The sequence below is a fragment of the Nannobrachium achirus genome, assembly GCF_963921795.1.
Source record: "Nannobrachium achirus genome assembly, chromosome: 5".
Classification (NCBI taxonomy): Eukaryota; Metazoa; Chordata; class Actinopteri; order Myctophiformes; family Myctophidae; genus Nannobrachium; species Nannobrachium achirus.
Genome location: NC_137814.1, coordinates 15226197 through 15250185, shown reverse-complemented (window position 1 = coordinate 15250185; position 23989 = coordinate 15226197). Strand labels below are relative to the sequence as shown.

Sequence of the window (23989 nt, the reverse complement as noted above, 5' to 3'; positions counted from 1 at the left end):
ACCGCCGCATGACAAAGTATAAATGGGGGCTGAGTGGGGGCAGACCCCACCCCCCCTTAATCCTCCCATCAACCCCCTGCTCCAGTCAGGACCAGTGGCGTCAGTTCAGCAAAAGCTAGGGTATGGCAAAGATGGGAGTCCTCATGGAAAATAGGCATTACATTTTGTATAACACGGTTCTATTGTGAAAATAGCAGATCTACGTAGATCTACGTAGAGAATAGTAGATCTGCTATTTTCACAATGTCTGGGGTTTTTTTTTACACAGGTTTCTACGGTTTCTTGGGCTGGATATGGCAGCCTGGAACGGTTGTTTAAGTGCAGCTAAACTTGGCATGTTAGTAAACGTGTCTGACCTGCAGAACCTGGGAATTTACCATTCTGTCAAGACGGGGAGAATAAAAGTGTGGAGAATATAATTATAATACCTTGTCAAAGTGACCATTTTATTACATTTTGCATTTGTACCTATTTTACTGTAATTTAACAACATAATAACCATCACAGATACACAAAGAGACATTCTTGGATTTATATTTAAAAGTAACTTTTATTTCCCCCCCTGGACCCAGGGTATGGCAGCTGCATACCCCTGCCATACCCAATTGACGCCCCTGGTCAGGACCTCTCCTCCTGTCCTGTCAGCCCATTCATCTCCACACAGAGAGAGAGAGAGAGAGAGAGAGAGAGAGAGAGGCCCCTATGGGCCCCTATGGGCCCCCAGTGCTTTTCATGGCTCTATACTCTCCCCTTTATTCAAACTGATTTAGCATTGCAGAGATCCTTTTTTTTTTCTTTCTTTTTTTTTTTTACTTTTCCTTTTTTTTTACTGCATCACTTGCCACACTCTTCCACCCCGAGAAGGATTTGTTTTAAAGATGAAGTGCCATGATTTTTCCACCCCTAAAACATGATTATCAGGTATTATGATTACACTAGAACAGGGGTGGGCAACTTTGATGATGGAGAGGGCCACTACATTTTCACACTCACTCCAGAGGGCCACAATGCATATTCATAGCAAAAATAGCTCGTAGATCTGCTATTTTTGCTATTTTTTTATTGGAATCCTGAAAGTAACTTTTTTTTTCTTCTTTTATTTTTAAATTTCAAATACATTTATATGTTCTTATGTTAACTTTGTGAACTTAAATGCAAATACATTGGACGTAAAAAATACAATAACATTTTAATACTAGTCATTATAGCTACTAGACTGAAATAGCCTAATTAAAGTGGGTAATTTTTTCATGTTTGGAATTCTAACAGCTGAACTCAATAGTATCAGTACTCCAATATCAACCTGCGGGCCGCAATAAGTGAAGTGAAGTATGCCTGGTTGTCATGGTGGGTGGTGACCCAGCTGAAGTTAGCCACACCCACAGTGTTGTGTGAATGGTAAAAGGGGAGGGGATGATTATATGATGTCATTTTTATCTGTGTTTTTGGATCGGCACTTTTGACCCGCAAGGTGTCGGCCTCCAGGAAGAAACCCCAAATACAAAAGCAATACATAATTGCTCATAACAACCACACCAGGGGGTCTAATGAAGTACTGTCAACCTCCTAGACACATGAAAACCTGAAAAAGTACAAAACTATGGCACCGCCTCTTTAAAGGTATGTTCAAGGTATTTTCAAGGTATTTTCAAGGTATGTTGTGGACAGTGCTGAAAAGGTTTTTGGTGTCTTGCCGGTATGGGCTGATATACAGTCAAATTGAGAAACAGTGGTGTAAATAATTTATAAGTACATTTACAATAACTTCTACTTCTACTCCACCACATCTCGGAACCAAATATTGTACTTTTACTCCACTACATTTAGTTGGGAATTTTAGTTACTAGTTTGTAGATTTTGATTGTTATTATTATTACAAAACAGGTATTGAAAATAGCCGATTCGACGCATTGCGAGCTTGTAGATCGGCTATTTTCAAATGCTTTTTATACATTTGAAAACTTGAAAGTGGAAATTCTGCATAATGAGTACTTTCTGCATTGAGTACTATTCTACATTGCAGTATTGATACTTTTACTCAAGTAAAACATTTGAGTACTTTTTCCACCACTGTTGAGAAATTACAATTTACAATTTAGGCTTTTAGGCTTTTAATCCAAAGCAATTTACAATAAGCAGTTAATACATCAATATAATAAGCAAGATAATATGTCAGTACATCAACAATATAACAAGGCATATAGGAATATCAATCTAGAAAACAATAACATATATAAAAAAAGAAAATATATATATATTTTTTTCCTAAAACCTAAAAATGCTATCTAGCTTCATGTATGGTCATTGAGGGAAGGGGGAGTGTTACAGTAGTGCTATGGGTTTAGGTGGAGTCTGAAGAGGTGATTCAGTCCACGGCGGAAGCTAGGGAGTGAGTCTGTAGTTCTGCGAGTGTGCGACACTGGAGTTTATTCAACAGTTTGGGGGCCAGGAGGGCAAATTGTCTAAGACGAGTGGATTTTTGTCCTGGGGAGAAAGAATAGGATTGGAACATGGCCATGGGAGTGAGTGGTCGTTTGTGGTGCTTTAGTTTCATGATGCAATGCGGGTACAGAAGTGTTTATTGTTACTTTAACACTCTAAGCCACTTTACAGTAAACTGCAGGTGGATGCAGTTGGTACTTTGCTCCACTAGATGGCGATATTAATCCAGTAAATGGTAAACATCACTAATGCTATAGTTTCATGATTTGTTTTCATATTATCTGGGCTATATCATACTATGGAATCCATGGATGATAAGACAGACTAGCGTTCCCCAACGAGTCGTGAGTTAATAAAAAAAAATCTAAAAAATTAAAGAATTTCAAGAATGTCAAGGAGAAAAAAAGGGGGTATGAAAACGGTAAATAATATAGACTATCTACAAACTGACAATGCCACACTTCTATTTCTGAATCAGGACCTGAGTGATAATAAACAAAATGTAAGTCTGAATCAGGACCTGAGTGATAATAAACTAAATGTAAGTCTGCGGCCCGGGGACGCTCTTGTGAGTCTGGAGATACACGTAAAGTTTGGGAACCACTGGCCTAGTATTTGATTGATTGATTGAAGAATTTATTAGAAGTTTGCAATAGAAAAAAGTACAGTTTCATGACAGTACAAATCACTGGTACAAGGTCAACTAAAAGGAGATCCTAGAAAGCCGAGGCTTATTTCCACAGGAACCACACTTTAAGTATCTCATATAACATTGAAAGACAGACGGATAGAACATAGTACTTTATCTAGGATAATATCAGTTTCAAAAGCATAACATCAAATACAAAGGCAGAAAAAAGAATAATAAAAAAGGGGGGGGGGGGGGGGCATGGGGGCTTAGTCTATTTACAAGTCACGGGTAGCAGCTGTCTGAAGGTGACTTTTCATACCAATTTTGAAGGAGGCTAGGGATTTGCTCTCCTTTAGGGCTTGAGGAAGGGCGTTCCACATGTTGATGGTGTAGCAGGAGAACGAGTTAGAGCCTTGTTTAGTGTTAAATGATGATGATTAGGGGAGCTGCCTCTGGTGTTGTGGTCGTGAACATCCTTGACCTTTAAGAAGTAGTCATGTTGTTTCTCTCGGTTGGAAACCTCTATACCAGGGGTCTTCAACGTTTTCAGGCCAAGGACCCCTTAGTTCAGAGAGAGAGATGAAGCAGGGACCCCCACAACCTTTTCATAGATTCCATATAGTTTCATCGTTTGACAGCACAATCATCAGTGTATTTTGGATTCATGTCAATTTGTGTTTTCAGATAAGCTTGTAGATCGGCTATGAGCTTGTAGATCGGCTGTGAGCTTGTAGATCTGCTATTTTTGGCTACAGTTCTCAGAATAAGGACACTAGGGTTCAAGTGGTTAATATAAAAAAGAAGAAAACAGTTTCTATCACACAAAGATTTTGAGGACCCCCTCAGTGGCGAAACTAGCCCCTGGTGTGCCCCGATGCGAGATTTTCACCAAGTGCCCCTCAACAACAACAACCCCCCCCCCCCCCGCGCCGACTAAATTCCACAGTGCAAATGCAGACAGCGCGAAAGCGGGACACTAGGCTCCAACAGAAGACTTCTACACACTACTACACTAGCCATCTAATTCATGACAATATGTAGCCCAAAAGTAGTGTCTCACTGTCTCCATCTCTCTCTGGTGCTAATGAACTTCCCTATGGCACTCCAATACAACAACACTACAAACATCACCACGCCGTTTTTTTTTTTCAAAACAGCATTATAAATATCACCCATTAAGACAACTAGGCCTACATTAATGACAGCACACAGTTTAATTGACAGCGATGCATCACTGCAAACCAGCATTATTTATATTAATTACTTAACTCACCTGCTAAAGTAAGGAGGATGACGAGTCAACAACAACAATGGCAGTTGGGCACGTTTTGTTCCATATTCCACATTGTCTTGGTTTTAGAGAGCATGGCAAATATTAACTGTTGCCCCAAAGTCTTCTTGTGTTGAAACTTTATAGACCTATTCCATAATGCCCGAGTGTTGTTTTTACTCAGAAGAAGTCAGAACGTCTCTTCAGCCTGTGTTCCGTCAGCAGCACTAAGGGGCCCTCTCATAGCTTCCTGTCATACCAGTGGACATTTCAAAACAAGAGTCAATGTATTGGATATTTGTAATGTGATCATTCAACACATGTTTTATTTTGAAATGGTAGCAGCCTACTACAGGAAATAGAAGCCGCAGATCAGGACAGAACAGGGTCTCCGTCTGTATACATTGTTATTATTAGATTCTTTTTTCTTTTCTCCTCCGACCTGCGTGTGGCGTGTGCCCCTGGACGTCATGGGCCCCAATGCGCATGCGTAGGCTGCGACCCCCTAGTTACGCCACTGGACCCCCTATAGTAACTCTTGAGGACCTCCTATGGTTCCGGACCCCCTGTTGAAGACCCTTGGTGTATGCTGTACGTCCAAAACCAAAACTGTTACTTCCCAATATAAAAAATAGCAAAAGTAGCTTGAGCCGCGTTTCGAGCTTGCCGACCTGCTATACTTTCAATGCTCTCGTGTGACGCTGAATTATAGGGCGTCAATTTACACGAAAAGTTAGAAGATGGAGATACAAGGTTTCTGCTGGACAGCGACGATGTGGCTGTACTGTATGCAAATGGCATAAAGAACACACGTGGTCCAACTTAATTCCACTCCTTTTCACAAAGAATCCCATAGTGCAACTGGAATGTGCAAAATGTCTCAGAATGTAGTGAATTGGTGTGTGTGTGTGTGTGTGTGTGTGTGTGTGTGTGTGTGTGTGTGTGTGTGTGTGTGTGTGTGCGTGTGCGTGTGTGTGTACGTGTGTGTGCGCGCCTATGCCTGTGTGTGTCCTGCAGATGGTAACTGCCAGTTCACAAGTTGTTGGCATGTAGCCAGCATTTTATTTATTTTGTATTCCGTGGTTGTTGTTGTTTTTAATTAATTACCCGCAGCAAAGACAAACATTGTAAGACACAGTTCTCGCTCCCAGCGTGATCGTGCAGATCAGCGGTTCTCAACCCCTATATCGCTGTTGGCATTGTGTGCTTGTAAATCGGTTATTTTCACTTGAAAGTGTTCACGGCCCAGGCCCATCCATATCACCCATAAAACATTACTTAACACCACCAGTAAGACTCCCTAATCGGGAGATAAGCGACCGGCAGGTCGCATACACAAACTTTGGAAGGCAATGGTAGCCAATCAGGAGGGAATATGGGAAATGGTACAGATCCATGTTGATGATGACATGACTATAGAGATACTGTGTACCGCTTTGCGTGATTTTAGGGCAAAATCTCTAGGAGCAGTGTCCAAAAATGTGTTATTACATAATCGTCCAGATGGGGCAGTTGCATTTTGATGACATGACTGTAGAGATACTGTGTACCGGTTTGCGTGATTTTAGGGCAAAAAGTGTAGGAGCAGTGTCCAAAAATGTGTCTTGCAAGAATCGGCCTCATGGTGGCTCTAGAAGAGGGCCATGTGAGAAATGAGGGGTTGTGGTTTGGCAGCCAAGGAGTGTGTGTGTGCAAAGTTTGGCATGGATCGGGGCAATGGTGACGGAGATATGAGAAGGAGAAAAGTAGATATGTATATAAATGGTAGATGTGTTCTCACTTTGGTGATTCCATTGCCCGTGCAATGTATCCAATCCTAATGTTCCCTGGGCACGTTGCCACGTTAATAAAGCAGAGATTGTTCACTTTCATGTTCATAAATTGTCCAAAAGAGTTTGTTTTTCAGAAAATAGCAGATAAGCTGTGAGCTTGTAGACCAGCTATTTTGGAATATAGAATTTTGAATATAGGCAGGGTTTAACGTGATGAAGCATCAGGGAAACATATTAATCTTATGAACACAATTATGTTTTGGATATTTACATGACTCCTCCATAATTGATCTCAGAACTGGGTGAGAAGGTAAAGAGGTTTTTTATTGATCCGTTCATTTTTGACTGCGAGGTTTCTTAATGGACTTCCATGGTGATGTTCTGAAAACAGATTTCACAACAATCAAATGCCGTGTGTTGTTATTATCAGACCTGGAAGGATTGCCATTCATTGGTTCCAAACCTCGACGCACTGGACCGGAGGATTGTTCATATTATACCCACTAGTCCGCTACGCCAGTGGTTGTGGTTCTCAGCCTGTTCAGGCCGCGAACCCCCAAATAAATAATCATATTTTAACTGGGGTTACCACCTTACGAGCACTAAGAGTTGAGTACAGCTAAGAGTTGAGGCATTAGTTCTATTGTGAAAATAGAAGATCTACATGCTCACAACGCCTCGCAGCGCGAGGCGTTGTGCGCATGTAGATCGTCTATTTTCACAATTTCTGCCTCTAATATTTGACAATTTGGCCAATGTTTAATGTGTCATTTTAGAGGTACAGTATTAAAAAGTCCTTAAATTGTCGTCACTTTAGAAATGTCCAGATATCCTCTATACACTTGAAGGAGTAGTTCACCCCCAAAAAATGTTTTCTTTTTTCTATTGATTACTCACGCCATGGAGACTTGAGTTCAATAATATTTTTAGTTTTTTTCCTAAGATTATAATTTGATTAATGAATTTACCTCCACTGATTCCGGATGGGGAATCAATGGGGGTACATTTATTATTATCAATGTTTTGTCTTAGGAATGTGACAAATACAAAAAATATATATATATTATTGAATTCAAGTCTCCATGGTGTGAGTAATCAATAGAGAAATAATCTTTTTGGGGGTGAACTACTCCTTTAAACTTTATGCTGGTTTGTTTACTGTTGAGAGAGAAAACAATGTTGCACATTAAAAAACTGTTTTACTGCATCGAACGTTAACGCTCGTCCCAATTCTGACGGCGGCACGTCGCCAATACGAACACTCGTTCTTTTACCTTGTTTGATCACTGTCAGCTGATGAGGGGTCACGCGGGTGTGTAGGGTAAAAACATCTCCCGTAATGCTGCTCTCAAATTTCCACCACACGTAAACATCAATGGAGTCCCAAATCACTTCCTGGCTGTATTCTGTGGACCTGATCTAGAACATGCATTTTTACTCTCTGAACGACGGAAAGAGGGGAGGGCCATTTCACATTTATTCCTTGCATAAGGCTTCCCCCTGCCGTCAGTTTGGCTACAGTACAGATATATGTGGCCATTGAAAAAGATTTGGTTTGAAAATAATCCATATATAATTTTCTATAACATCGCAAAGGTAAGCTACTTTTTGATGGCACCAGCACAAATAAATAAATAATAAATATGGCAGTAGAACTGTTAACACGATGACTGCCAAGGGCCACAAGAGGCCGCTAAAGTGCCAGACATTCCCTCGTAGGCCTCCACTATAACATACGGTACCCACGCAGAAGTGGATTGGGATTTCACTGTGAACAGTGTTATGAACATGAACCGGATGAAGAGAGCTAACAGTTAGCTATAGGCTTTTTTTTTTAGAGGCCCGATTTGAGGCTATTTAGCCGCAAAAAAAACGTTTTCGCTACCATAGGAACACAGTTCAGAGAAAAAGGTCTCTAAAGATGTGAGAATGTATTGGATTAGGCGGCGCGATGCGGCGGCGTTACCCGATTACGGGCCGGTAGAAAGAGCTTGCGGTTTTCGGTCTGGATGAAAAGGCTTCGTTGAGGCCTCAGATTATTGAATTCATTTTATTAAAGAAACCGGAATTGTTCAGCTTCGGCACCTCGGATACGTCGCGCAAAAATCAAGTTTTTTTGGGGGGGGCTCTAAACTTTATTCTAAACCATTTTCAATGGAATAAATCGTCGCTACACGTAGAATGGCTCGTTGGAAAGCGATGGACGAGCCAGGACCACTCACGTCTCTACAAGCAGCTCAGGGTAAGTAAAATAGCAAAAAAAATATTGGATTGGATTGAAAAAAAGAACCGAAATTGTTCGGTTTTAGCACTTAACGAGTTAATCATCTGGGGACCCCCCCCCCAAAAAAAAAAATAATAATCAGGGGACCCACAGGTTGAGAACCACTGCGCTACGCAACGCATCGCAGCCCTCTGAAGTGGTGTTAGTATCGAATCCAACGCTAATTTGCACGACGGATAAAAGCAGAAAAAACAGATTGGTTGCGAAACGTGATTCCACTCAGAATGCCTAAAACTGCAGCCTAGAAATGACTCATGAATGATCAATGATACGGGATCACAACATGTCAGACAGCTGCTATTAGCTTAAAGAGACAAGTGCAAAAAAAAAAAAAAGCAGGGTGTTATTTAAATGATGCTTGCGTGTGTGTGTGTGTGTGTGTGTGTGTGTGTGTGTGTGTGTGTGTGTGTGTGTGTGTGTGTGTGCGTGTGCGTGCGTGTGCGTGTGCGTGCGTGTGCGCGTGCGTGTGCGTGCGTGCGGACACGTGCGTAGGTTTCGGCTGTGGGCAGTAGACAACACGGGGCGGCGTTCGCGTCCCAGTGAGGTCACCATCAAGACTCCGTGTCCAGCTGTGGATGACGTGAAGGCTCAAGGTGAGGACACAACTACACATCTGCTCAGGGGCGTCACAAGGGGGGGGAGTGGGACTGAGTTACTAGGGCCCAAGGTGGAGGGGTCTTAATTATTATATACTTTAGCTATTGAAAAATAGCAGATGTACAAGCTTGTAGATCTGCTATTTTTGTGTGCAAATCTTTGAATACATGTATTTTTTTTAAGCGAACATTTGTAACTAAAATTTTGCTTCTGGGGTGGTCCCTGGAACTATATATTTTGAGACGGGGGTCCGTGGCCAAATACATATCATGTTGGGGGTCCTTCACATGAAAAGGTTGGAGCACTATGCTGACATAGAAACGTAGTTTTTTTCAAAGATATTGAAATATTCAAAGACAAAGCTAGATTTTTTCAAAATCAGATCTGCAAGCTTGCAGCGCGGCACCCGGTGCCGCGCTGTGAGCTTGTGTATCTGCTATTTTTCAATAGTTAAAGCACAGAATAATGCGTAACAATGCGTTCCCAGTCTAAATGGGTTAAACCTCCTAGCTCCCCTATGAAGAACATTCATGGGGGGCCTGCAGTGAATCCTTGCACCCAGAATTTGGTGCGACGCCCCTGCATCTGCACATTGACTCCAGGCTGACTTCCTGTCAGGACGCCACGCGAGGAAACACGCCATGCGTACACAGTTGGACGTGCGTGAAGAAGTCCATTAACTGACAGAGATACCTTGAAGATGGGCCACATGTTGCACGATTAATAACAGCAATTCTGTCGTCGCGTGTCCTATTATAGCCTCTAGCGCAGGGGTCTTCAACGTTTTCAGGCCAAGGACCCCTTAGTTGCGAGACAGATGAAGCAGGGACCCCCACAACCTGTTCATAGATTCCATATAGTTTCATCGTTTGACAGCACAATCATCAGTGTGTTTTGGATTCATGTCAATTTGTGTTTTCAGATATTTAACCACTTGAGCTGTCATTACCTAATAAACTTGACCTTTTACTCTGTACTTAGTCTGCTCTTTTTCCCCTCTACACCAAACCTCTTTGCCGAAAATAGCCGATCTACAAGCTTGTAGATCTGCTATTTTTGGCTACAGTTCTCAGAATATGGACACTAGGGTTTAAGTTGTTAATATAAAAAGGATTGGAAGATTTGGAGGACCCCCTGTGGTAACTCTGAGGACCCCATAGGGGTCCCGGACCCCCTGTTGAAGACCCCTACTCTAGCGAAAGAGCGATGTATTTTAACTTCAAGGACCCGCATAACTCTCTGAGAGTGTACAAATGGAACCAAATGGACTGATATCAAACAAATATATCGTCGTTGTCAGATTGAAACCTTGTATGTCCAAAACCGTTCGTTTTGCATTTATCATTTTAAAAATGATTTAAACTAGTGAAAACAGCCGATCTGCAAGCACACAACACCTCGCGCCGCGAGGCGTTGTGTGCTTGTAGATCGGCTGTTTTCACTACTTTTGTGCGACGGCCTTGTATGATGAAGCAGGGCTTTACTTTGCGAAAGAACGTACACGTTTGAAACTTGGAGATACAAGGTTTCTGCCCGACAACGACGATACATGGATGATAAACCCATAACCAGAAGAATTATTTCTCGCCAAAATAAGACTACAAACCTACTTTCACACCGAAATTAGAACCCTAAAGCCCGGATCAGAGTCTACGGTGGAGAGCTATCCACCGTACATTTGAGGTGGAAAGCTTTCCACCTCAAGTCAGAAAATAAGTGCAGGCCATCATAGTCACGGCCCACGGTGAAGTCCTTTACCCCGTCTAGACCGGTTCAGGTCGACCAATCAGTGAACGGGGTGTAGAGCCTGTCTGTCTGATAGTAAAAACAGAGAGATGTGTTGGGACTCGCGGTGGAGAGAGGAATGATGTAACGTTGTAGTTTCATGACTCAAAAAGACTCGAAAAGACTACACCGTGGTGGATAGCCTTCCACCGCGGACCCGACTATGATCCGGGCTTAACCCAGCCCAGGACTATATAAATTGTTGTATTGAGAGAGTCAGACAGGAGGACAAACAGTCAGCATACAATTCCATAGTTGCAGCTTTCTCTCTCTCCAAGATGGAGGTTAGACATTCGTATATAAAAGAACAAATGTCTTTGGTCACAATAATCGTGACATGACATGTTCATATATCGTCCTATCCCATAATGACCACTGCACAGAGATAGCGGACAAGATCTACAACCTGTTCAACGGCTACACCAGCGGGAAGGAGCAGCAGACGGCCTACAACACGCTGATGGACCTGGGCGCTCCCGCGCTGCACCGAGTCCTCTACCACTACAACCAGCGCTACGAGAGCTTCGGGGAGTTCACCTGGAGGTGTGAGGACGAGCTGGGACCCCGGTGAGTCATCCATCCTTTTCTGCTTGGTCCAAGACAGTCAGTGGTGGAAAAAGTACTTTTTTTTTCTTTTTCAAATTAAAGGACAACTCCGCCCTAAATCACTTCTAGGCTCTTTTTCCTACTTATATTGATCCCAAAAGACTGTCCATGGGGTCTATTAGGCAGAAATGCCCCTGTTGTCCAGTTTCCCCAGCAGAACGCAGCAGCTGTCATAGCATAGAGTGGAGTCTATAAGCCTATCACTTTTACACTATTTGTTGTGTTCAAAAGTGATTTTCTTTTTCATGAATGTGTTACTAGTTGTCATTACAAACACATCCATGCCTTGGTTGTCCCACACAAACCATCACAATCTCATAAATAATGTTTTGGAGTGAGCATTCGGCACAAGTGCCAATCAAAGTGACTGCACTGGCCAATCACAGGGCATCTTTTCCGGGACTTGGCAAAACACATAAAAGCACAACATCTATTTAGCAGAGTGTGATGGCTTGTGTGGGACAACGATGACATACATGAGTTTGTAATGACAACTAGTACCACATTCTTGAAAAATGAAAACACTTTTAACCACAACACATAGTGTAAAAGCGATAGGCTTATAGACTCCACTCTATGCTATGAGAGCTGCTGGGTTCTGCTGGGGAAACTGGATAACAGGGGCAGTAGGAAAATGAGCCTAGAAGTGATTTAGGGCAGAGTTGTCCTTTAAAGGTGATACACCATGACATTTCACTTTTCCTATTTTAAAACCTTTTTTTGGGGTCCCACTAGCACCTTCTATCCTCACATTTCTGACCGTTGTGTCTTTCTCTGGTTTTGAGAAGGCGAAGGTTAAAAGTATCCCACAGGTTCTCAAAACAGGCTATCCAGATTTGCTGCCGATTGTGACGTCATCTGCCGATTGTGAAGTCATCATAAAAAATTTAAAAATCAAAATATTTTTTTTTTTCAAAAAAACTACTTTTTTAATTTTTTTCAAAAAGATTTGGGGGGGGGGTACTGCAGCTGAAATGCTCTGAGAGCCATTCAAAAATGAGAGTGGCTCTCTATTCAGGAGTGGTAATTTAGCCTCAAACCTTTTGAAAAACGTTTTTGGGACATAAACAATATGACATAAATACTTTTTAAATGCATGGTGTATCACCTTTAAAGCCGTGATGTCACGCTCCAAACTTTAACATTATGCTACAGCAGGTCACCTGGTCTTTCTACGAACGCTCTGAAAACGGAGCAAGACTGGAGCGAGTGACTGCGTGGTAGACTTCGTCCGTCATACGGGGACAAAAACTTCCGCCAGTTTACCATGAGGAATGTCACAGCTTGTCCATGTGTAGGCTATAGGTGTGTGTACACATTTTCACGGTCTATGGGTTTGCTGCTCTGACATCATGCTCTGATATCACTGTGATGTCTGGCACATCTCGTCCACGTATCCGTGTATCTCTGAAGGTCACGCCTGGCCTGACACTGTGGTTCCCTTGACACATCACTGTGACATCACAGGTGCATCACCTACGGTATGTAAAAGTCCATATGGGTAACCGTATTCCCCAGAATCCCTTTTATTCCCATATGAAGATCCCTGATGTCATCGATATATATATCACTGGCCAGATGTCCAGACATGGCCCATATCTGTGTGGCTGGTTCAGATAGAGATCTCCATGTATGGGCATAAAATATATTGTATGTTGTAATGTCATGGGAACCACTCTAACAGAATCCCTTTTATGCCCATATATGGAGATCCCTGATGTCATCAATATTAAGCCCATATCTAACAGGACTTCATATTGGAATGCCCATATACAGTATGGAGGAAGACAGCCCATATCTGTGCGGCTGCTTCAGACTAGGGATCTCCATGTATGGGCATAAAAGGGATGTACTATATACAGTACATGGATCTCCATATGGGTAACTGGTCCGATATACATCACTGGCCAGATGGCCAAGAATTGGCGCGACTTAGGGCGAGGTTGCATGTCACCCTGAGGCGTCTTACTAGTTAGATTAGAATGTGGTAAGATGTACTTCATGCCGAATACATAGCTACCACGCAGACTGGTCTGTCTTCATCGCTCCTCGGAAAGATTCCCCCAACAGTTGAAAATGTGTCCAAATTAAAAAATACCCTAGCCTAGGGTCAATGTGGTTAACATACATTTGTGTAAGCCTAAACATCAAACATACCGTATCAGACAGTCTACATCTCCCAAAAGGAAATGCATGTATTTAATTCAGTCTGACTAGAAGCAAGGATAAAACATATCCGGATCCCATCCACATACTAATGATAAACATAAAAATACATGTCCAGAGGGGAGATATCAAAAGGCACGGAGCACATGGAAGCGTTGCCTGGAAGTATTGTGAGGTGACTGTGTGTGGGGATGGAACAACTTAGCCTATAAGACATTACTTTGAAAGGGAGGCAAGAAGGAAATGTTTTAATGCTTGGCACGGCCTTTTTTGTTTTTGTTTGGGATTGAGGATTTGGAGCATTAATCCATTTAGGGCCTAGAATTATTGAATGCTTTATAACTATTGAAAAATAGCAGATATGCAAGCTCACAGCATGGCACAGAGTGCCGCGCTGCGAGCTTGTAGATCTGCTATTTTTGAAAAATCATGAAAATTTGTGCACATCTTTGAATATCTCTTTTTTAAAGTGAACATTTGTAACTCAAATATTTGCTTCTGGGGGGGTCCCTGATACAAAATATTTTGATACGGGGGGGGTGGCGGCCAAATACATATAATTCTAGGGGTCTTTTAAAGGGAAAGGTTTGAGCATCACTGACATACGGAGAAATGTGTTTTTCAAAAAAACCTTAGAAGGATTTAGAAGACATAGAATCGTGTCAAAATCGGGTCAAAATTCAAATGTTCACAATTTTTCAAAAATAGCAGATCTACAAGCTTGCAGCGCTGCACTCGGTGCCGCGCTGTGAGCTTGTAGATCTGCTATTAGTTAAAGCATAAAATAATAATAAGCAATAATGCGTACTCGGTCTAAATTTGTTAAGGAGATGGGGCCCTGTCCCCCCCCCCCCCACCTTCTTTTAAGTCTCGTTGTCGCTGTTGTTGTTATTTTTTTTATAAAAACAGTAGGATGTGGTGAGTTTTTCGTTTCTTTCTTTTTTTTAACCCTCAAAGACCAGGAACGCGCGCCCAAGTCGCGTTCGATTTTAACCACTTTAACCATCATCGCTGAAAAATAGCAGATATACAAGCTCACAGCGCGGCACCGAGTGCCGCACTGCAAGCTTGTAGATCTGCAATTTTTTGAAAAATCATGAAAATGAAAAGGTCTTTGAATATCTTTGACCCGATCTTTGACCCGACTTCTAATCCTTCCTCTAAATCAGTGGTTCTCAAACTTTTTCATGTCAAGGACCCCCAAAATTACATTTATTTGGCCTCAGACCCCCATCTCAAAATATGTTGTTCCAGGGACCCCCCCAGAAGCAGAGATTTGAGTTACAAAAGTTTGCTTTGAAAAATATACATTGAAAAATGCGCACACATTTTCACGATTTTTCAAAAATAGCAGATCTACAAGCTCGCAGCGCGCGCTGTGAGCTTGTATATCTGCTATTTTTCAATAGTTAAAGCATTCAATAATTCTGGGCCTAAACGGCTTAAAACCAAGTATGCGGAGGAAACTCAAAAGCAAATGCGCTGGCAGGGTTTGAACCTATGGCAGAGGCGGGGGCCATGTGCGGTCCCACAGTCTGCAGTCGTAGCCACAACACAGAGAATTAACGATGAGAGTTATGCTTTGTGACAATTCCTCTCCATCAGAAACATGCAGCGCACCATCCAGCCACTCGCAAACCCCACCGGATGTTTCCACTTCAGGGCTGCTATAGGCGGTGACGTGAGCTCTGCTCGATAGTAGGGGTGTAACGATACATTTTAATAGCGATTCGATACATATCACGATACATGGTTGACGATACGATACATGGACGATATTGGTTCATTCATGGCGATACGATACGATTCGATTCATTGATTTAAAAACGATATAGTAACTATTTATTAAAGAAATTAAATCTGTGTGAAAGGTGTGGATAGTGCAGGTTTTTAAGGGAAACATTATTATGGATTTAAATAAGTAAACTCAGTGATTATCTGCCAAATACATGGACATTGTATATGGACAAACCTGCACCTTGACATGAACCCAGAGATTACACACATTTATCGATAGACCATAGTGTAGCTATATATAAGTAATTAAACCCCTCCTTTTCATCTTTCTTCTTAAAAATGCTAAATACAATGCAGAAGTAGGTAGTATCAATACAATCGATTATTTGCACTGCCGATTCGATACGATACAAATTCAAACGATACGATTCGATTTTAGCTGTTTTCATTTCGATATACTTCGATTTTTTAAGTTAAAAACGATATTTCGATGCAGTTACTATATCGTTACACCCCTGCTCGATAGCCATCGCTGCAGTATTGCAGAGCAGTCTGCGTTATGGCAGATTACTTCTGAGCGAAATAAGCAACCAGGTCTAGGAAAACAAGACCAAAAGAAGCGGGCCACATGAGCCCTTTAAAGGTGATACACCATGAAATTTCACTTTTCCTATTTTAAAACCTTTTTTTGGGGTCCCACTAGCACCTTCTATCCTCACAAAGTCCCATTTCAGACCGTTGTGTCTTTGTCTGGTTTTGGGAAGGTGGAGGTTAAAAGCATCCCACGGGTTCTCAAAACAGGCTGTCCAGATTTGCTGCCGTCGATGACGTCATCGACGGCCGTTTTTGAAGAAAAACTTTTTTTTTTTCAAAAAAAATTCTTTTTTTTTTTTTTTTTCAAAAACTTTTTTTTTTTTTCAAAAACATTTTTTTTTTTTTCAAAAGGATTTTGGGGGGGTGGCGCAGTTCAGGCCAAAGGTGGTACTGCAGCTGAAAATGCTCTGAAAGCCATTCAAAAACGAGAGGCTCTCTATTCAGGAGTGGTAATTTAGCCTCAAACCTTTTGAAAAACGTTTTTGGGACATAAACAATATGACATAAATACTTTTTAAATGCATGGTGTATCACCTTTAACACCTTTATATTGTGTGCATCGTCTATTTGGAAATACTTTACAGCAGGCGTGTTCAACGTTTTCAGTCCAAGGGCCCCTTAGTTGAGAGAGAGATGAAGTATAGGGACCCCCACTACCTTTTCATAGATTCCATATACTGTAGTTTCATCGTTTGACAGCACAATCATCAGTGTAGTTTGGATTCATGTCAATGTGTGTTTTCAGATATTTAAAGGGATATTCCACTTTCAACAGGGAAACACCTTATGGGCTTTTCTCCGCATACACACCCATTGTAACTTCAAATCCATTTTAACCATGATAGATTCATGATTGGTAACATTTACATCAAATATCTAAATATTGAATCAAGCAAATTAAAAACAGTTCAGGGTGTTCATAAAAGCCTGATTAGACGATAACATTTCCAAAAGTTTTTTTGAAAGTGAAATATCCCTTTAACCACTTGAACCATCAATACTTGATAAACTTGACCTTTCACTCTGTACTTAGTCTGCTTCTTTAACCTCTTTGCCGAAAATAGCTGATCTACAAACTCAAGCTTGTAGCTATTTTTTGGCTAAAGATCTCAGAATGTTGACGCTAGGGTTCAAGTGGTTAATACAAAAAAGATTTTCGAAGGACACCCTGTAGTAACTCTGAGGACCCCCTAGGGGACTCTCAGAGTGGCACACATTTGTACACTCGCAAAGTTACAAGACATGTATCCATGTCCATATGGAATCCCTGGAGCCCACTTTGAGGACAACTGTACAGCAGCACTTTGAGCTGCATTATTATGTATGAAAAGTGCATTATGACTCAGTGTAACAATGACATTTCTAAAATTCTCACTATCGTCGCTGCCTGTCGGGCAGAAACTAGCTATCTCCATTTTTTATTTGAGCGGTGCCAACCACTCCACCATTTGACCGAGTGTGTAGGTATATATGTCTGTCCGTATGAGTGCGGATATGTATGTATGCGGACGGCCTCAACAGCTGCAATACCGCTGGGTGACCAAGTGGCACTGTTGAGCCGCCTTGAAAATGAATGGAAAAAACGATCTACAAGCTCACAGCTCGTAGAACTGCTGCTTTTGATGCTTTCGTGTGACGCTGTAGCAGGCTATGGTCAAGTATGGAATTAATAATACAAAAGAATATATATGGAGATAATAGGTTTCTGCTGGACAGCAAGGATATGAAATACCGTTCCCCCTCAGCCACTGGTATACATAAATACATGACCAGCTCAACATCTATCCACCAAAAAGATGGATCCCATTACTGAAAAAGAGCAGACTAAGTGCAGAGTGAAATGTCAAGTTAAAGGGGGCCTGTCAACTAAAGGGTTACTGTCACTTTAAGAATCATCTTAAAAAACAATATATTATTTATTATATATTAATATAATATTTTTATGATGTCATTGTGGGGATGAATCAAATTAATTGTCTGTATAGCCTGACTGTATGACTACTTACTGTACTGGTCAGCTGTTGTTGGGGGGCGAGGGGCAGATTACAATGTGACATGACTGACTGTTTCAGACCGTTTTCAGAGAAGCTCATGTCACAGTGTAATCTGCCCCTTTAGGTGACAGTACCCCTTTAAGTATTGACGGTTCAAGTGGTTAAATATCTGAAAACACACATTGACGTGAATCCATACAATGATGATTGTGCTGTCAAACAATGAAACTATATACTATAATAAAATCTATGAAAAGGTTGGGGGGGGGGTCCCTGCTTCATTGCTTTTTCAACTAAAGGGTCCTTGGCCTGAAAACGTTGAAGACCCCTGATATGGACAAACACCATTTTTTAACAACTTTAATACTAATGCTAAACAAGCCCACATGAAGTCACTTATATGATAAGCAGACATGGCAACGCAGAGCAGCACACGTGTGCCTTTCGGCCCCGAGTTATGGGGGAGGGGGGAGAGGGAGGGGGGGGGGAATGCATGCCGACTGATTGGTGGGAGTGGGAGCGCCGCTGCACCTCCGCGACATCCACGGGTCCATTTAATGACCCCCCCCCCCCCCCCTCCACGTTTCAAATGTGTACGTTCTTTCGCAAAGTAAAGCCCCGCTTCGTCATACAAGGCTGTCGCACAAAAGTAGTGAAAACAGCCGATCTACAAGCATACAAGGCCTCGCGATGCGAGGCATTGTGTGCTTGTAGATCAACTAATTTCTAAAATGATAAATGCAAAACGAACGGCTTTGGACATACAAGGTTTCCACCCGACAACGACGATAAGTGCGTAATCATAAACAGCATAGTAAGTAATGTAAAATTGTAGCTTAATGTTTCATAAACAGAGCCATGTGTTCCGATATAAAACGTCTACCACGGTTCTGCGGTGGATATGGCTTTCACTGCAGCAGGTGAAACTGATTAGACCAACTAGGCCCCCTTTAAATCGCCTTCTAGCCCCCCCCCCCCCCTCCACACACACACACACACACACACACACACACACACACACACACACACACACACACACACACACACACACACACACACACACTCACGCGCTCTCTCTCTCTCTCTCTCTCTCTCCCCTGCCCACCCTAAATGAAAGGTTGTTTTTAATCGTGACCATGTTGGAAACTGTTGATGTAATTTGAAGGGGGGGAGGGGGGTTGCTGCTTCTGAAGTGTGCCATTAAGCCATTTAGGCCTAGAATTATTTAATACTTTAACTATTGAAAAATAGCAGATATACAAGCTGCGAGCTTCTAGATCTGCTATTTTTGAAAAATCATGAACATTTGTAACTCAAATATGTGATTCTGGATGGGGTCCCTGGAACAACATATTTTGAGATGGGGGTCCGTGGCCAAATACATGTAATTTTTTTTAACTTAGAAGGATTTAGGACTTATGGATGCGGGTCAAAATGTTCAAAGACCTGCACACATTTGCATGATTTTTCAAAAATATCAGATCTACAAGCTTGTAGATCTAAATGACTTAAAACACACTTGCGCGGGGCGCCCCGGTGGCTCAGCGAGTGAGAGTGCACTCACACACACACGCACACACACACACACACACGCACGCACGCGCACACACACACACACACACACACACACACACACACACACACACACACACACACACACACACCACATGAATGAACGCTTAAAGGAGTAGTTCACCCCCAAAATGACTTTTTTTCTATTGATTAGTCACACCATGGAGAGTAGAGTTCAATAATATTTTTGGTTTTTTGTCGCATTCCTAAGACAAAAATGTGATAACAATAAATTTACCCCCATTTGTTCCGGATGGGGACCCGTTTCGAAACGGGTCCCCATCCGGAATCAATGGGGGTAAATGTACTCGAATCAAATTTTTGTCTTAGGAATGTGACAAAAACCAAAAAATATTATTTAACTCTACTCTCCATGGCGTGACTAATCAATAAAAAAAAAGTATTTTGGGGGGTGAACTACTCCTTTAATACTCTCAGCTGACCCCGCGGGTTCGAATCTGACCCGGGGCACTTTTTTTATGCTTCACACCACATCCATCCCTCCCTCCCTCCCTCCCTCCCTCCCTCCCTCACGCCACCACACCTTTCCTGGCTCCCTTATTCACTGTCCTATCTGGATATAAAGCATGAAAAATGCCCCCAGAATAAACTTTAAAACATACATTAACGTGACATAAACAGTTCGCCCAATTTAGCCGCAGGGTGGGATGATTAATGCGAGGAGAAGCCGCAGAGAGAGTGCATTTGAGGTGAAAGTCGAGGCTAATTTATTTACACTGCGTTGCCGCGACCGTGGCTCTCGTTAGTTATTTTCTTCGAGTGACGAAGTATAAATGGCAGTCGTATGTCAGGAAACCTTGTATGTTCCAAAACGGAGTTCCCTTGGCTTTTTTTTATTATCTTACGTAAAGAAAAACATTTAAAAGCAGTGAAAACAGCCGGTCTGCAAGCTTGCAACGCGTCGCAATGTGATGCATTGTCAGCTTGTAGCCAGTATGCTATTTTCACTACTTTTGCACATTCGTTTATGAAAGAAAAACCATAAAACTTTGACATGGAGATACGTTTTCCTGCCTTACAGCAGTGAAATGAGCCCATAAGCACAGCATAAACACTGGTTTTGTTTCACGCCAAGTCATCAAATGAATGTTAGTCTTTCAATGGGTCTGTTGGTGCTGAATATTAGATGTGAATTAGACACTATACATCATTGCTGGCTGGTAGAAACCTTGCATCTCCATCAGGGGTGTCGTACCAAATTCTGGGCCCTGGGTACAAGGATTCACTGCGGGCCCCCCGTGAATGTTCTTCATAGGGGGAGGGGGTTTAACCCATTTAGACTGGGAATGCATTATTACGCGCTATTTTGTGCTTTAACTATTGAAAAATAGCAGGCGATTTTGTAGAGCTATTTTTGAAAAATCTTGAAAAGTCTTTGAATATTTGAAATCCTTCTAAGGTTTTTTTGAAAAACCTATGTTTCTATGTCAGTGGTGCTCAAACCTTTTCATGTGAAGGACCCCCAAAATGATATGTATTTGGCCACGGACCCCCATCTAAAAATATTTAGTTCCAGGGACACCCCAGAAGCAAAATTTGAGTTTTAAGTATAAAATAATTAAGGTCCCTCCACCTTGGGCCCTAGTAACTCAGTCCCACTCCCCCCCCCCCCCCCCCCTCCCCCCTCTTGTGATGTTATTTTTGAAAAATCGTCAACATTTGTGCTAGTCTTCTAAATCAGTGGTTCTCAAACTTTTTCATGTCAAGGACCCCCAAAATTACATGTATTTGGCCGCGGACCTTCCATTTCAAAATATGTTGTTCCAGGGACCACCCAGAAGCAAATATTATATATAAGTGTTCGGTTTTAAAAAGATCCATCCATCCATCCATCCATTTTCAACGGCTTATCCGGAATCGGGTCGCGGGGGTAACAGTTCCAACTGAAATTTCCAGAGTTCCTTATGAGCCATTTCCTCCACTCCCTCTGGGTGGGGCGGCATAGCTCAGGGGTAGAGAAACCATTATTAGAGCACGAAGGGTTCCCGAAGGGTTCCCAGTTCGAATCCGGGCTCCCCCTGAGTTAATGTCGAAGGTTCTGGCAAGACTCTGAACCCCACATTGCTCCTGGTGAGCAGGTTGGTGCCTTGCATGGTTTCCTCCGCCACCGATGTATGAATGTGTGCGTGAATGGGTGAATGTAATGCACAATCTCTGTAAAGCGCTTTGGATAAAAGCGCTATATAAATGCACCATTTACCATTTAATATACCGAGGCCTTCCCAGGCCAGTTTGGAGATATAATCCTTCCATCTATTCAAACAATAATCATGAATTTCTTTTTTTTTTAATAGCAGATCTTCAAGCTCACAGCACGGCACTCGGTGCCGCGCTGTAAGCTTTTATTATCTACTATTAAAGCATAAAATAATTCTAGGCCTGAATGAGTATATTTTGACACCAATACTTTTGTACTTTTACTCAAGAATTCAAGAATAAAAAGAAACTACTTTTTTCCCCACCACAGCTCACAACACCGGCGTCGTCATTACATCGTCCGAGTGCCGCTGACAGCTTCCCTCGCCGTCGTCTGCAGGCGTTCCGTTGATGACGTTATATTAGACCACTGGGAACCATACAACCGCAGCAGATGCGTTTTGGTACAACGCCAGTCCTAAAAATACCCACAGATCTAAGAATTGTTAGCAAAGCAAACCGTTTTGGTCTTTCCAAACGTTTTGACGTTTCAAGATTAAGATCATATATTAATGTTGGCCCCGGTACCCCATAAGTTGCTAAGATCCCAAAGCATCAAGATCATCCCAGTTTATTGGCTTTACCGTGGAACACACGGCTGAGTTAACTGTACTTTTAAGGACAGAGAGACTTTTTTTTGTAACATTTTCAACTCATTCATTGCTGCCTATAAAAAACTAAAACTGTGGTCATATAAGGATACAGACCAGACAAAAGGGGTATTGTGTGGCAACTTTGCCAATGTTTTACCTCAATCCTATCATTCTTTGGTGAGGAGGATGTGAAAACCGGACAGAAGTTAACAGACTGCGTTTTACATAAAAATGTGCCCATTGAGACATTTGACATAGTCCAGTGCAGGGGTCTTCAACAGGGGGTCCGAGACCCCTAGGGGGTCCGCGGGGATACTGCAGGGGGTCCCCAAAATTGTTTTGTTTTTATATATTTTGTCTTTATTTTAAAAAAAAACATGTTTTAAATTTGTCTTTAAATATAAAAAGGTCCAGGCTCAGAGCAGGGATAACGCCTGACACTGTACGGGTTCCCCTGACACATCACTGTGACATCATAGGTGACATCACAGTGATGTCAGATACTCAGAGCAGGGATCTCCATATGGGCATAAACAGGTGACATCACAGTGGTGTGGGATCTCCACGTATGGGCATAAGATGGATTGTGGTATGTTGTGATGTCATGGGAACCACTCTAACAAAATCCTTTCATGCCCATACAGTATATGGATGGAGATCCCTGATGTCATCAATATTAAGCCCATATCTAACAAGACCTCATGGGAATGCCCATATATGGAGGAAGACAGTCCATATCTGTGCGGCTGGTTCAGACAGGGATCTCCATGTATGGGCATGATAGGGATTGTACATATGCTGTCCAATGTGATAGATGTCATAGGATTTTCAATAATAACTGATTAAGCATGTTTGGGGTCTCACAGCATATCTCCATTTACAGTACATGGATCTCCATATGGGTAACTGGTCCGATATACATCACTGGACAGGCGGCCAAGACATGGCGCGACCTCGCAAGGTCGCCATGAGGTCGCCATGAGGCGTCTTACTAGTAACTTTAGTTATTAGTTACTAGTTACGATCTACATTTAGATAGATCCGCTATTTTCAAAAGGTTTTTATACATTTGAAAACTTGAAATGGGACATTCTTCATTATGAATACTTTTACTTTTGGTGCTTTAAGTACATTATAGGACGCCAATACTTTTGTACTCTTACCTAAGTATATTTTGGAATACCGGACTCTCAGAGTATGTCTACATCGCAGTATTGATAGTTTTACTTAAGTGTGGGTGACTTTTCTTCCCACCACTGTCTCTTTGGAGTGTGGTGAAGGAATATACAGCACAGCAACATGTCCAACCTAAACATGGATCTGGTGACATCGGATCCAAACAACAGAGCCAGAGACGGGGTCGGCTGTTGCTCACACGCAAACAATGCCCCTGCACGCAAATACCATACAGTGTATGCTCTCACGCATACACAAAGACGCACACACACACTCACACTCACGCACACACACATTTGTATTACTACACTTGTGAGGGCATCAACATTGATGACATTGATTTCATGGATGCCATTTTCTTTTTATTTTTAACCATAAGCCTAATTGCAGATCTCCAAGCTCACAGCGCATCAGGCATCAGACTCTTATCTATAATTCATTAAAATAATCTTTTTTCTAACTGTAAAATATTTTAAAACAACAATTTCACGCACTTGTTTAAAGTGAGAGATGTGTTATGGAGTTATCCAAACCTGCCACGAAAAAAAAAATG

At 42.0% G+C, this 23989-nt stretch overlaps 1 protein-coding gene across 1 annotated transcript in view; it reads left to right on the top strand.

The window, feature by feature from the left end:
* The window catches only part of astn1 (astrotactin 1), a gene marked incomplete at both ends in the record, with an annotated part of 673839 nt that overhangs the window by 630859 nt on the left and 18991 nt on the right, over positions 1-23989 (top strand). Inside the window, 2 exons of the mRNA XM_080725574.1 lie at positions 8892-8992; positions 11165-11348. Of these exons, the coding sequence (XP_080581700.1) occupies positions 8892-8992; positions 11165-11348 (285 nt within the window). The remainder of the gene's footprint in view (positions 1-8891; positions 8993-11164; positions 11349-23989) is intronic.